Below are 14,815 nucleotides of genomic sequence, written 5' to 3' on the forward strand. Positions count from 1 at the left end.
AAAAAAAAAAAAAAAAAAAAAGGGAGGGGGTGGGGGAGATGCTCTTGGTTTCAGTCTTGGTTCAGGTGATGGATTGGGATGTTGTTCATCTGGATGGATCCTTTGAAAGATTTCAGTTTCAGTTGCCTCAAGCCTACATTTTCAGTGCAGTTGGTTCCTTAAGTCTCCCAGTTTTTAGAAGAGATGGGTGAGATGAATCGCATTTTTGGCTTCTTGATCCACAGATGAGGCTAATGTGCTATTCTAAGACATACTGCTAACTGGGAGAAGTTGCAGGCACATACCAGGGAAGGGAACTGGACCAAATGTCAGCTTAGGGAAAAACCAGGTTAGACTATCACTACTCTTTATTCAAAATTCAAATCTCTTCATGATAAACATACCATGATACACATATGGCTAGAAGGGAGGTAGAAGCAGGTTTACGACTCCTAGCCAGTCCAGTTTAAGTCTTACTAGGAGGGCCTACCTTAGATAGTGGAAGATGAGAATATATTGTTAGGAAAAACATATATTGTGGCCAAGTGCATTTACCACTGCCAGGTACACTCCTGTAACAATGGTGAATGATATTACTATGTGGGGATCCTGGCCAGGTCAGACTGGTGGAAAAGGGCTGAACATGTCTTCCTGAGGTTCTTCTACCAGACTAATGCAAGTATATTCTGGCAGCTCTTGGAACATCAGGTAACTTGGGCTCACTCAGTGCTCCAAGTAATTCTAGGGCAGAAGTTCTCAATTTTCAACATGCCTTAGTATCACTGGAAAGTTTGTTAAAACAAATTCTTGGACACTACTCTTAGTGATTTGGTTCATTCGTTCCAGGGTAGTGTTGAAGAAATTGTATTCTGTTTATTTTTATTTTTTTAAAGAATTATTTAACTTTATTTATTTATTTTAATTTGACCAGAGAGAGAGAGAGAGAGAGAACGTGAGAAAGCAAGCCTCCAGGTCTGGGACTCAAATCACAGTCAGCCATGTGGGAGTCCCGCACCCTTTACCACCACATCACCTGCCAGCTCTGAAGAAATTGTATTTCTTTCCTTTTCTTTCCTCACCTCTATTCTCCTCTCCTCCTCTCCTCCTTTCCTCTCCTCTCTCCTCCTCTCCTCTCCTCTCCTTTTCTCTCCTCTCCTCTCCTCTCCTCTCCTCTCGTCTCCTCTCCTCTCCTCTCCTCTCCTCTCGTCTCCTCTCCTCTCCTCTCCTCTCCTCTCGTCTCCTCTCCTCTCCTCTCCTCTCCTCTCGTCTCCTCTCCTCTCCTCTCCTCTCCTCTCGTCTCCTCTCCTCTCCTCTCCTCTCCTCTCGTCTCCTCTCCTCTCCTCTCCTCTCCTCTCGTCTCCTCTCCTCTCCTCTCCTCTCCTCTCGTCTCCTCTCCTCTCCTCTCCTCTCCTCTCGTCTCCTCTCCTCTCCTCTCCTCTCCTCTCCCTCTTCTCCTTGTCTTTTTAAATTTTGTAATTTTTTAACATTATTATTGTAGTTTTCTACAGTGTGCGTGAACTTGACAGAGAGAGAGAAAGTGAGAAAGCATCCCCAGGTGGAAGATGGGCATACAATATCTTCTCCATTGTCCTCTAAGGATTTTGGCATGCACTCACACACACCCAGTATATTTTTCAAGCTGCTGGGTCTGGGACTTGAACCACACAATTGACCATGTGGGAACCAGCTGCCTTAACCACTATGTCACTGAGTGGCTCTCACCTTACTTTTTAATTTTATTTTACTAATTTTTAAAGAGAGATTTTTGCTATAGGGCATGTGTACATGCCAGAGAGACAGAGAGCAAGAAATCAACCTCAAGGAGCCATGGCCATGCAGCAGTCCCTTCTCCTTTATTCTTGTCTCAGGATCTTGGGCACACACACACACACACACACACACACGTCCTGTGTGAGTTTTAAGCTGCTGTGTCCGGGACTTGAACCATGATCTACTACATGACAGTCCAGTGATATAACCATTATGCCATCTGCTAGTCCCTCACCTTGCCTTTTTAATGCCATTGCTACTTATGGGCTGGACCATGGCTATGAAATCATCACATTGATTTTTGTTTGTTTGTTTTGGGTGCTGTAAAAGGTAGAGATCCATCAAGATTTCTTTTTGGAACTAGAATCAGTATAGTCTTCCCTTTCTCACCAGGATTTTGACTTTTGTTTCTGACTTCTTGGTAGGGTCCCAAATCTCTCAGAAAAGCATATACTACCTCTTTAGCCAGAGACCTTATTCCTTGGAGAATAAATACAAGAGATGTTTCGTGGGAGTTTATTTGCCTCCCAACATTGTCAGTTGGTTCCCTGGCTGTATTCTTAAAATAGAAAAATGACAAATTACAGCTCTGCCAGAACTACATTTGGTCTAATCCAGAGAATATGTTTTCAACTGTCCGAAGGACTCTGCCACAGGAATCTTGACAGAACCAGCCAAGATATCTGAGGTCCTAGGATGGCAAACTCCAGGGACCATCCAGTACCCATGGGGGGATTCCAGCAAAATAGAAGCTGGGATTTGGACATGTCTGGGCAGGTCTGCTGAATGCGTAGGACAGGCATGCCTGGAGTCTATTTCCATGACAGTTTTTGGCTGAGGAAGGATTGTGTGGTGCTCTGAATGGAAAGTGAAATGGGAAGAACAGAAATGTGTCAGTCTCAAGACTCAGGTTTTGATAAACCTTTGATAAATGAGTTTATTAATTAGGTAATATATTCATTTTTTTGTATCTGGCAAAAAACACAATTTATGTTAGGATTTTTTGATAGCTTTAAAAATAGTTTGCCCTATTATTATCTTTACGGATTATAGGCCTCCTGTAGGAAATTGTTTTAAAATGTAAAAAGACTGCCTTCATTTATTTTGTTACCAGGAATTATATTGGGTATGTGAGTGAAAGGACAAAAGGCGTATTTTGTGGTTTTGGAAATGTTGGTAGGTGAGCAATTTTTTTTTCTAAATTTCCATAAGGAAATTTTGAACTTGCTGAAATGCCTAGAACTTCATGAAGTTTCATTAACTAATATGACTGACTAACCTATTTTAAAATTATATTCACCTTCCATTATATTTACCTTCCTGAATATTTAATTATTTACACTTGTTCTTCTGATCTCAAATGATGCCATTTCTCATTCATTGCATTTTCTTTTTTTTTTTGGAGAGATTTTTGCTATAGGGCATGTGCGCTCGCCAGACAGACAGAGAGAGAGACATAGAGACAGAAAGCGAGAAATCACCCCCCAGGGGGGATGGTCATGCTGCAGTCCCTTCTCCTCCATTCTCCTCTCGGGATCTTGGGCACGCACACACACACGCCCGGCGTGAGTTTTAAGCCACTGGGTCCGGGACGCGAACCACGGTCAACGGCATGGGAGTCCAGCGACATAGCCATTACGCTAACTGTTGGTTCCCTCATTCATTGCATTTTCAAGGTAGGGTTTGGTTGATTACTTTTTTTTTTTTTTTAAGAGAGTGTTTTGCTATAGGGCGCATGTGCTCACCGGAGAGACAGAGACAGAAAGCAAGAAATCACCCTGCAGGGGGATGCCCACATTGTAATTCCTTCTCCTCCATTCTCTTCTTGGGATTTTGGGTACATACACATACGTGTCTGGTGTGAGTTTTAAGCCACCAGGTTGAGGACTCAAACCATGGTCGACTATGTGGGAGTCCAGTGGCGTAACCATTATGCCATCTACTGGTACCTGGTTCACCACGGTTTTATTTTTTTAAAATAACAATCATTATAATACTGGAGGACACTTATTTACCAACTGTTAAATTTTATGTGCCAGGCATGGATCTAAGTAGCTTATGCTTAATCTTTTTTTTTTTTTAAGAGATTTTTGCTACATGATAAGTGCACTTGCTGGAGAGACAGAGAGACAGAAAGTGAGAAATCACCCTTTGGTGTGTGTGTGTGTGTGTGAGGTGGCCAAGCTACAATCCCTTCTCCTCCATTCTCCTCTTGGGATTTTGGGCTTGCACGCATACACACGTAGCATGTATTAAGCTGTTGGGTTGAGGTCTTGAACTGTGATCAACTACTTTGAGTCCAGCAACATAACCATTACACCATCTGCTATCCCACCTAATCTTTTTAGTCTTCACAACAAGGTTAGGAGGGAGGAACTTTTAATACTTTATTACACAGGAGAGGAAACTGAGGCACAGGGAGATAATTAACTTGTCAAACAATGTATTATAGCAAGGGTGTTGAGAATTTAGAGTATGTTACAAACATACTAAACCACCATATTTTTGTTTGTTTTGTTTTTTGTTTTTAGATTTCTGCCATAGCATTTGCCAGAGAGACAGAGAGAGACAGTGAGAGGGAAAGTGAAAAATCACCCCCCTCTGGGGGGATGGCCCTACTGCAATCCCTTCTCTTGCACTTTACTCCTGGGATTTTAGGCATGTATGCTCAAATGCATGGACCAGGTCCAGGACTTGAACTGCTGGTGTCCATGTGGGAGTCTAGTGCCTTAACTACCATGCCACCTTTTGGCCCTACTAACCATTACATTTGTTTTTAAAGAATTACTTTATTTAACTTTATTTTTATTTATTTATTTATTTATTAACTTGACCAGGGAGAGAGAGAGAGAGAGAGAGAGAGAGAGAGAGAGAGAGAGAGAACCACCATATCCAGGACTCAAACCATAGACAGCCATGTGGGTCCTTAATCATCTTTTTAAAAAAAATTATTTAATTTAATTTTATTTATTTATTCATTTTTATTTTTTTTTGTCCAGAGAGAGAGACATACACACACACACACACACACACACACACACATGCACACAGATAGACAGACAGAGAAAGTGAGAAAGCAAGCCACGAGGTCTGGGACTTGAACCATAGTCGGCCATGTGGGAGTCCAGTGCCCTTAACTACCACACCACCTGCCAGCCCCTAACCAATACATTTTATGATGATTATTGAAAACACTTAGTTTGGATATAGCTTAGGTGTCAGAAATTCTTTCACTGTCAATTTTGATTCTCTAAGTAGCCTTGCTAATGTCACTGGAATTATTTTCCAGTCTTTTGGTCATACCAAATAAAGTATTTTAGATGCCTCTGATGTTTCATTTGCTTCCTTAAAGAATGAGAAGCACCTTGCTATGCACCTCTTTCTTGAGAATGACTTTAAAACATTTTAAACTTTTGTTTGATACCATTTCAAACTTCCAGTAAGTTGTAAAAATGAGAATAGTACTAAAAATCCACATATATCTCTTACATAGATTTACTTATTTTTAAATTTATTTTTACTTACTTACTGTTATTATTATTGTTATTATTTTTTATTTCAGTATGGGGCATGTGCACTCACCAGAGAGACAAAGAGAGAGAGAGAGAGAGGGAAAGTGAGAAAGCAAGTCACGAGGTCTGGGACTTGAACTGTGGTTGGCCATGTGGGAGCCCAGGGCCTTAACCTCCATACCACCTGCTGACCCCCAATTTACTTTTTTTCAACATTTATTCCATTTCCTGGGGCCAGTAGTTGGTATAGTGGTTTCAGCATTGGACTCCCACATAGTGGACTGAAGTTCAAGTCTTGAACCTGGTGGATTGAAAATCACACCAGGCATGTGTGCGTGCATGCCCCCAACTCTTAGAATGGAGGAGAAGGAATTGCAGTGTGGCCATCTTTCTGGGGCTGATTTCTCACTTGCCCTCTTACTGTGTCTGTTTCTCTCTGGCCAGCACACGTGCCCTATGGCAAAAATCGTAAAACAAAAACAAAACAAAGCAAAACAAAAAAACTACATTTACTCCACTTCCTTTATCATTTGTGTGCTGTCATTGAAAATATATCAAAACGATGACAAAAACTATGATCTATTTTTACTTCTAAATCATTTAAGGACTAGTGACATATGTTTTGGCCAAGACTATGTACTTCACTATTTACTTCTTGTGTCTAAACATATTCTTTTACCAAACTACAATGCAGTAATTTATTTGAAGAAATATATATTTTTTAAAAAAATTGCCAGAGGCTGCATGCATTCACCAGAGATATACAGAGAGGAAGAAAGCACTCCCTAATGGGGTGTGGTCATGCCACAATCTTCACTTTTCTATCTTGTGGGAATTCTGGGCAAGCACACTCACATGTCTGATCACTTGGGCCAGAATTTGAACCATGGTGGGCCATGTGGGATCCAGTTCACTTAACAACTGGACTATGAGACTGGTCCAATTTCAGTATATTTAATATTGATGCAACATTTAATCTTTGAGTAGTACTATGATGTTTTTCATTTGACCCAATATTATTATTTATAGTATTTTCCCCTTTAGGTATTAAATCCAGTTTAGAGTCAGACACTATGTTTAGCTATTCTGTTTGAGAATGATTTTAATTATACCAGATTTTACTTTTGTCATACATGAGGAACCATATCCAAATAGTATATAACAATCTTCAGTGCATATCTGAGGGAAAATTAGGATAGGCTTTCTCTTTATTGCTTTATATTTTGCAATTCTTAATGATGACTAGGATGTAGTCATACTAATTAAAACTAGTTATGAGCAACTGTTTCTATCATTTACATTATATATACATAAGTGAATTTGACTCTTTTGGGTCATAGTTGAACTTCTGACAATAGTCTAATGATAATAATCCAATTTCAATTTTAAAAGAGACTTCTGGGTTTTTGTTTTTGTTTTTGTTTTTTGTACTAATTAGCTTAATGAAAGCTACAGGAAAAGTAGGAGACTCCTAGAAGGAACATGAGCTACTAGTCTGCATTTAAGAGGACTGATTGATGCTGACAAATATGGAGTAAAAATTTAGAATAAAGAATCTGGATGTTTAAAAGGCAAGCTGTTGATTTTATCACTCGCCCTTGCCAAGACTCACATTGGTGCCTATTACATTTGACGTTTTTACTCTGATCATCAATGGCAGCTTTAAACTGTCTATAGGATCCCAGGACCAAGTAACAAATCAACTCCAGGAAGGGTTGTGAAATCCTATCTGCTCAAGTCCTCTTTCTTTTTCCAAGAGCCTCTCCCTAGTGGCAAGCCAGTAGCTCATCTTCACTAGAGAAATTACGACCCTCATCTTCTGGCAGTTAATGGCAGCCTGTTTGTTTTCTGCACCTCTCTTTTCCCTTTCTGGATACACAGGGCTGAAGGATAACAAAATGCTATAGGCTTCTAATCATTACACGAGTCTGTCTACTGAAGAGGCTCTTCTGTCTCCACCAGATTTCTCACTTGATCGCAGCTGAGAGCTAGCGGTCCGTCATAATTTGAAATGATTCCATCAGAGTGTTTTTGCAAAATAATCTTGAAAAAAATAAAGTAGGTTATGATCTTTTTTTTTGGAGAGGTTCTCGCAATAGGGTGCGTGTGCTCGCCAGACAGACAGAGACAGGGAGACAGAAAGCGAGAAATCACCCCCAGGGAGGATGGCTACGCTGCAATCCCTTTTCCTCCATTCTCCTCTCAGGATCTTGGGCACGCACACGCGCCCAGCGTGTTTTAAGCCACCAGGTCCGGAACTTGAACTGTGGTCAACTACATGGGAGCCCAGCGACATAGCCATTCTGCTAACTGCTGGTCCCAGTAGGTTATGATCTTTGAAAGAATGTGTATTTGCTTACCAATCTTGGTAATATTCAGTTCTCTGTTCTTCCCTCCCAGTCCTGAGCCTCACTTCTTTACATTTTGCATGTCTTTGGTGTTTTTAATATAGTTAGGTTTGTATATGTAGCACACAATAGATTGAAAACTTGTGTTGATGATCAAGTTAAATATATTTCCATGTATTATCATGAAGAACAGGGACCACTGATCGATACCTCAAATGCCATTCTGAATCCCCAATAGTGTCTAATATAAATGGAAAAATACTGACTTTCTCATGAGAAATTCCCATAAACCATGGACATCATAGTGGAAGTCCACCTTCAGCCCACTCTCACCTCGCCAAGTTCCTGGAATTCCAACACCGTAATGCTATTCTGAAGCTGATATTCTGACTGCTAGAATGTGCTTACCAAATAGTATTGATTTATTTTCACTTTTCTTTGTGATGTGTGCTGCTTTCTGAAAGATCTGAGATCCCAAGGAGGTTGAGAGACCTGATTCTTCTATCTTCCAAACTCTATTGAGGTGATTTGTAGCTTCCCTCAGTTTGGAGCTTCTACTGCTCTGGCCACTTCATTTCAGTGATACCTGAAATTCCCCAGCAAATGTATCACAGACATTTTTACTCAGAAGTTCAAATAACTTCTTTTGCATCATCAGGACTTGAGACCATCGGCTTTTTAAAATTTTTTTATTTTTTCACTCATCATTTATTTACAAATACACATTATAACTTTTATATACATTGCACATTTACATGGTAGAAAAGTACAAAACTATATATTTAAATGAATTTATATTTAACTTGCCATGTTTGAAAATATAAAATTGCATCAGAAAAAAGTATTATGAAAAGCAAGAAACTTGAACTGATAAAGCTTTGATATAACTTTTAGTGACACACTGGTTGAAAAAGAACTAATTTAAAAGGTACAGTCAACTAGCTTAAAGGAAACACCTAACAAAAGGTTGAATGTGTAGCCTTCACCTGCCTTTAGACTCCCAACACCCACATCACTTCATTTCTTTGGACCTGGACATCTTACATATACATTATTAGAATTCTAACATTACTACCATCCTCTCTCTCACAAATATCTTCACCATAACAAGAGAACTGAAGTAGGAGTTTCCTCAAAGACGCACATCTGCTGTACCTTGTATTTGAGTCAGAGTTATAATGCCTTTTGGTCAGTCAAGATTCCTTGTAAACAAAACCCGAGGGATCATGTATGTACAGATCAGGCAGCAGAGAATCCAATAAATAAACATGACAGAAACTGACATGCAAGTTTGTTAGGAGTGGAAGAGTCCAACAGTGAAATGAAGGGAGACAGATGAGTGAGTGAATAGCAAGGAATGGACTTAAATGGTTTACAAGGAAACATAAGCTTTTACTTTACAAGCAAGAGACCTCACAATAAATAACAACTGCTCTTCCTTTCACGAATAAATTTCTTCAAAAACAAGGTGTACAGTCAACCAGACATTTTATGTATAAATTATAAAACATGACACAGTATAAATAAATGTCTACAAGTCTCAACTATGGGCCTCATCCAGTAGACCTCACAATGACCGCCTCTCCATGTCCGATGAGTGACAACGTGGCCTGGGAGAGCGCTTTAGGACAAATGTCCTGTAATGTATAGTTTTCCCCCCAAATAAATAAGCATACACTTATTTACAGTATGGACAATATATTTTTCTTCTTTTCTTTGTTCTTTTTTTTTTCTTTTTTTTCTTTCTTTTTTTTTTTTTTTTTTTGCCCAAAGGCTATGTCAACACTGAATACTGGTGGAGGGTTTACCACTCTAGAATGGAAGATATAGGAAAGCTGTAGTCCTGGTCTTCATCTTCCTCCTCTTCCTCGGTGTCTTCCGAAATGGCTAGATGGGGGAATACAGGGGAGCTGTTGTTTAAATATGGACAACAACAGCGCAGAAGCAGCTCAGTGTATGTTTTCAAAGCCCTCTGATACAGCCATATTACAGCGTTGCATTTTTATGTGGCTTGCAGTGAGATGCTTTTGTTTTGTTTTGTTTTGTTTTTGGCATCTGCTGTTATGCAATAAGTTTTAAAAAATTAAAAAAAAACCATAATCTATGAAGTCAAAAACTGCAGAAAGTTCTGAAGAATCAATGGCTCAGGTTTTCAGATTCCTGAAATTAGATAAAAAGCGCTCTTGTGTTCTAGGTATAACTGCTTGGGGTCCTTAATTCAGAGTTAGTAGAGGCAACTGCGAAAAGCAGCAGCCCATGTGTGATGCTCTCCAGCTGTCTTTGGAAAAAAAAAAAAAAAAAAAAAAAGAAGGAAAAAAATAAAAAACCAAAACGTTTGAAGCAGTTAGTTTAGATTCAAGTGTTAATAAAGCAAATGGCAAAGCATACTACTAAAGCAAAAGAATTAGGGGCAGACAAATGGAAGAAACAGATTTTTAGAGGCAACCCCGTTGATGATCACTGGTAAGTCCTAACAGCCAGGAAACATTGCAGACTTTTTCTGTGCATCACTGGATTGCTGGTGAAATTGAGCAACTACCTAACTGAAACGGAAATGAGTTTATGTGGGTAGGTTTGCGTGCTTTTTAAGTGTCCATTCCCTAGGGCTTGCTTGGGAAAGCCTTACACTGCAGCAAGGTTAAAAATCGCACTTACAGTTGCAAGATCCGGAGTGCTTGACTTCCAGTAGCACGCCTGAGGAGCAGGCAGCTTCCTTCATGGCACACTCACTGGCATAGGTGGCATTGTCACTGGCACAGACAGGCTCATCCGACTTACTGTCAGGGCACAGCTCATCACAGAGGGAACACCGGCCTCTGCCAACCTTGAAATCCCATAAACATTTTTTTCCACCAGTGCACTGGATATCTTCACAGGACTTTGCTTCTAGGATATAATACATCTGTGATGAGTAAATTGATCTCCCCACTTCCCCTTTGTCTCCCTTTCTCTAGTCTCCTGTCAATGAATATAAACATGTCATTTATATCTAATTACTAATGGGGCTGATGGAGATATTATGCAAAAGTGCTTGATAATAACACTGAAGCTCAAATGCACACACATGCACACACACACACACCCTTCCCCCATGCAATTTCTCACACACTACATTAGTTACATGAAAACAGTATTTTTTTGGAACAGAATTTCATAGTATCCCTGAGTTAAATATATATCTGGTTATTTCCCACAAGTGGGATCCTTTAAGAAAGAATTTCATCAATTACCCAATCTAACAGATTTTAAGAACTGTTAAGTAATTATTTTTTTGCTTCCAGCAAGTCTGGCACTTAAAAAAAAAGTGTAAAATTGAGTTCTAAGTTTTCTAAGATGGAGCATTGTTTCTTGCTTCTTGCTGGCTTTTGAATACATATGTCAATGCTTCTAGAAGACAATGGTTTCCAAGAGGAATGCTGTGGTCACAACGGTCTCCCCAAACTGGACAGTATTTCTCCCTCTGCTAAACTATGTGTGGGGAGGCCTTGGGCTTCTGTTATTGGTTAACCCCACAGCTATAACACTAGAACTAGCCCTTTCGATACTCTGTTTTCTCCTTTTCCTTCTTTAGTCCAGAATACCTACTGATACACTTTCCCTCATAGGCTAATCCAATAGATTTGCCCAGCAGACAGGTAGCTTTTCTCAGGTGGCAGGCGCTGGAGTAGGTCACTCCGTCATTCCCACAGAGATACTGCTCAGAGGAGGTGGGTTCTGGGCAAATGCGATTACATGTCACACAGTAAGCATTATTGGTCTGGTCCACCACACACGTGGAACTGCCTGGACATAATACATCTCGACAGGTCTCTGAAACAAAGAGAGAAATACATGTTAATAGGCACCTCTGTTTCTTCCAGAGAGGGCACTTGATATTAACAAGGAAATGAATCTGAAGCGTTCAGCTTTCAAAATGCATTTGGGGAGTCCTGTTGTTTTCAAGAGAAAATCTGTATGTTGGTCCCTTTCACATTCTTTTCTTTTTTGAGAGATTTTTGCTACTGGAAACATGTGTTCCCGGAAGAGACAGAGAAGAGACAGAAAGCAAGAAATCACCCCCCGGGTGGTGGGAGGATGGCCATGCTATAATCCCTTCTCCTCTTGGGATTTTGGGCACTCATGTACACTCGCCTGGTGGGAGTTTGAAGCCACTGTTCAGATCTAGACTGTGGTTGGCCATGTGGGAGTCCAGCGATGTAACCACTATGCCATCTGCTGGTCCCACCTTTCCACATTCCTCATAAATGCCTAAAACTTTGAAAAGGGCTCCTTTATTTACTTGCTATCACTGGTATTATTATTAGCCTCTCACTGTGGGCTGCACCATCCTCCAGGTGTCCTCCAGAGGGTCTACTTAAGTTTTTAAGTGGAGGAGGGAAGCTGAGGGCTTGCTGAAGAAAGGCAGGACCTACTTTTACATTTGCCTTGGTACTGGACTTCCAGTTCTGGCTGCTCTTTACATCTGGCCTTGAGGAGTGCACATTCATTGCGGTAGGTTTTTCCATCCAGCCCACAGACAGGCCCCTTCCAGGTGATGTTGGAACAATCCGGAGCACAGACGCAGCGGGGTTTGTTCTTCTTGTTCATTCGACACTTTTTCCCGGGGCCACAGTCCACATTCTCGCACGTTTCTAGGAGTTGGAAAGAGGCATGGTTTAAAACCAGGGCCAGGCGGCCTGCAGGTCAGCCAGGAGGGCTGCGGTGCCTTGCGCAATCCTGCAGGCCTGAGTTCCCGCTGGAGGGGCCCAGGCTCTCTCCTAGAAGACAGGGAGGGGGCCAGGGGTAGGGAATACAGGCCGAGTCCCCTAACCAAATCTCTCATCAAAGAGCGCTGGTTGGCTCCACCACACTGGTCTAGGAAGACCAGGACCTCTTCGGACCTTATTCTGCCCACAGCATGAAATGGGCAGGTTTCCTGTTTACTGGGGTTCGGGAAACAGGGGAAGCTCAGGAAAATGCTCTCTGAGTCCCAAACTCCAATCAGGTAGCTGGGAAGCTAAGGGTAAGACACCCTTTACTGAGAATGTGCAGGCTGGAGAGGAAGAGTCCTACCTTTACAGGGGATGCAGTTGGGGGCGCCCCCGTTGAAAATCATCCATTTGAAGAGCGTGTTGTCGTTCACGTCCTCCTCGGTCCACGAGGTGCTTAGACGGCCAGTGCTGCAGCACTCCTCCTTGCTCAGTTCGGTCTTGTACAAGACCTGGCAGCGGCCGTTCTTCGCTTGGCGGAGCCAGCAATTCCCAGCTGTGAAGAGACAGGGGTGAGGAGGTGGCTGAGTGAGCAGCAGGGCAGGAGGAGGGAGGCAGCTAGTGCACCAGTGAAGGAGACCTGGTGGGGATCTGGAGGGGTGAGTGTGAAAGAGAGGAAAAGAGAGGGGGGAAGAAAAGCAGAAAATAAGTCAGAAGGGGTGGCGGGGTGGGGAAAGGGGGAAAAACCCGATCTCAGTGATGGGAGGTGGGCAAGCGGGAGGGAGGGCAGAGGGAGAAGCCAGAGCGCCCCAGCCATATCAATGTCAGTTACCAGTGACCCAGACACAACACGTGCAGCTTGCATTGACTTTTACTAGACTGTTTACTTTTATTGGTCTTATTTCATAACCTGCAGCGACTGGAAGAGCAGATTGAAGAACCTGACAAAAACAGGATGCGACGGATGTTTTCGCATGTTGGTTTCATGTAGGCGGCACAGGAATTATTTGTGACAGGGGTTAAGAAAGTAGGAGAACGAGAGAGAGAAAGAGAGAGAGAGAAAGTGTAGGAACAGATCAAGCAAAAGGCACTTGTGAAAAATGAAAGCAAAAAAGCAACCAGGCTCAGTACGGAGTTGCTTGGTGCGGCCTCAAGGCGCAGCCCGCCCGACGGGCCCGTTTTGCATTCCGCCAGAGCAGAGCACGCCCGAGGCCACCGCGATCTTTCGAAATCTCCGAGGGCTGCTTTCCCCGGCGCCCACGTCCCCAGCACCCAGGCAAGCGCCTCTTCCCGAAAGGCGGGCAACCCAGCGGAGTGCGGAGCAGACGGCCGGGGCAGTACCCAGGAGGGCAGTTTACAACACATTGAAAACGTTAACGCGAAAGCAGGGAAAGCAGCGCGTTGAAGGAGGCAGACTGCCTGCCTACCATTTCACGGTGAAATATGTCTGTATCTCAGACCCACCAAGAACTCTTGGCAAGTAATTCCTTCCTCTTCCCCCTTTTTTAATATTCGGAATTTGGTCAGGAAGACTTCTCATGATCATCAATATGAATTGGCCAATAATTGCATCGTAAGCAGCTATTATTTTAAAAACTCTGCTCAAAAGACTAATAGAAATAAATCTATTTGGAAAAAAAAAAACTTCAGAAATTTGCTCTTAATTCATTCCAGCACTTAGTCAGTTGTAGGCTGCTCACAGTTTTACAGAAAGTTAACAGTCAAAGGAATGAGGCAAAGGGGAGGAAAAAAACCTGTAAAGTACTCAAAGCACTCCGGGGTAATAATTTTTTTTTCGGGGATTGGGGGAGGGGGTTGGAAGACGCATCCACTCGACAGAAAGCTACTTCCCTCTAAAATTTTCAGCACCCGCATTTCCAAGTTTGGGCAAAGTTTCTGAAACCACGTCCCCCAGCCACGGAAGAAAATCCAGCATCTTTCCTCCACCCCCTGCACCCTCGGGTCATTTTTAAAAAGTATCCAAAAGACGTGGGAGGGAGAGAAATTCGATTGCAAGAGGGTCGTGAAATCTCCAGGCTACTGATGTCTGTCCCCTTCTTCAGAGCCCAACAGCGGAGAGGTAACATCTCAAGTCACTACGGCCAGAACTTGGAGCACCTAACCCTAACTACTGAGAGACTCCAGCTCACTCCCTTTCCTTTTTAAGGATCACCGAGCTCCCAACTCCGCTCCCGGTCCCAAAGTGTCACTGCCTTCAGTTTCCCCACTCCTCTCCATCCCAGAGTCGCTAAATTGGTCCAACATCTTCGGAGGGCGGCGTTGCTCAGAGCAGACCAAGTGGAGACGACCGAAAAGTAGAACCCCTGTCCTCGGGCGAGCCTCCCCAGCGCATCCCCCTCGCTTACCCTGGGCGCTGCGATCCTCCATGAACTGGCAGAGCAGCAGCAGCAGGAGGCAAAGCCCGCCCGGCTGGTGTCTCGCACGGCCCATCCTGGGGGCAGGCGCGGGGCGAGGAGCGCGGCGGCGCGGGGAGCGGGGAGCGGGCGCGGCGGCGGGT

General features: G+C 42.7%; 1 protein-coding gene across 3 annotated transcripts; it reads right to left on the bottom strand.

Annotated features, from left to right (window-relative positions):
- Positions 1-8,282: 8,282 nt before the first annotated feature.
- Positions 8,283-14,809, bottom strand: FST (follistatin). Of its 3 annotated transcripts, none has more exons than XM_006149020.3 (6): positions 14,664-14,809; positions 12,662-12,853; positions 12,022-12,240; positions 11,195-11,419; positions 10,265-10,492; positions 8,283-9,496 (listed from the first exon to the last, which is right to left on the bottom strand). In XM_006149020.3, the coding sequence occupies exons 1-6, from the start codon at positions 14,746-14,748 to the stop codon at positions 9,414-9,416; spliced, it is 1,032 nt and encodes a 343-aa protein (XP_006149082.1). In that variant the 5' UTR covers positions 14,749-14,809; the 3' UTR covers positions 8,283-9,413. The 3 variants fall into 3 exon arrangements, with proteins under 3 accessions (XP_006149082.1, XP_006149081.1, XP_006149083.1); XM_006149019.3 differs by having other exon boundaries at positions 10,265-10,495; XM_006149021.3 differs by having other exon boundaries at positions 8,283-9,769; positions 10,265-10,495.
- Between the last annotated feature and the right edge of the window lie 6 nt (positions 14,810-14,815).

Source organism: Tupaia chinensis, unplaced genomic scaffold (assembly GCF_000334495.1).
Source record: "Tupaia chinensis unplaced genomic scaffold, TupChi_1.0 Scaffold000251_1, whole genome shotgun sequence".
Lineage (NCBI taxonomy): Eukaryota > Metazoa > Chordata > Mammalia > Scandentia > Tupaiidae > Tupaia > Tupaia belangeri.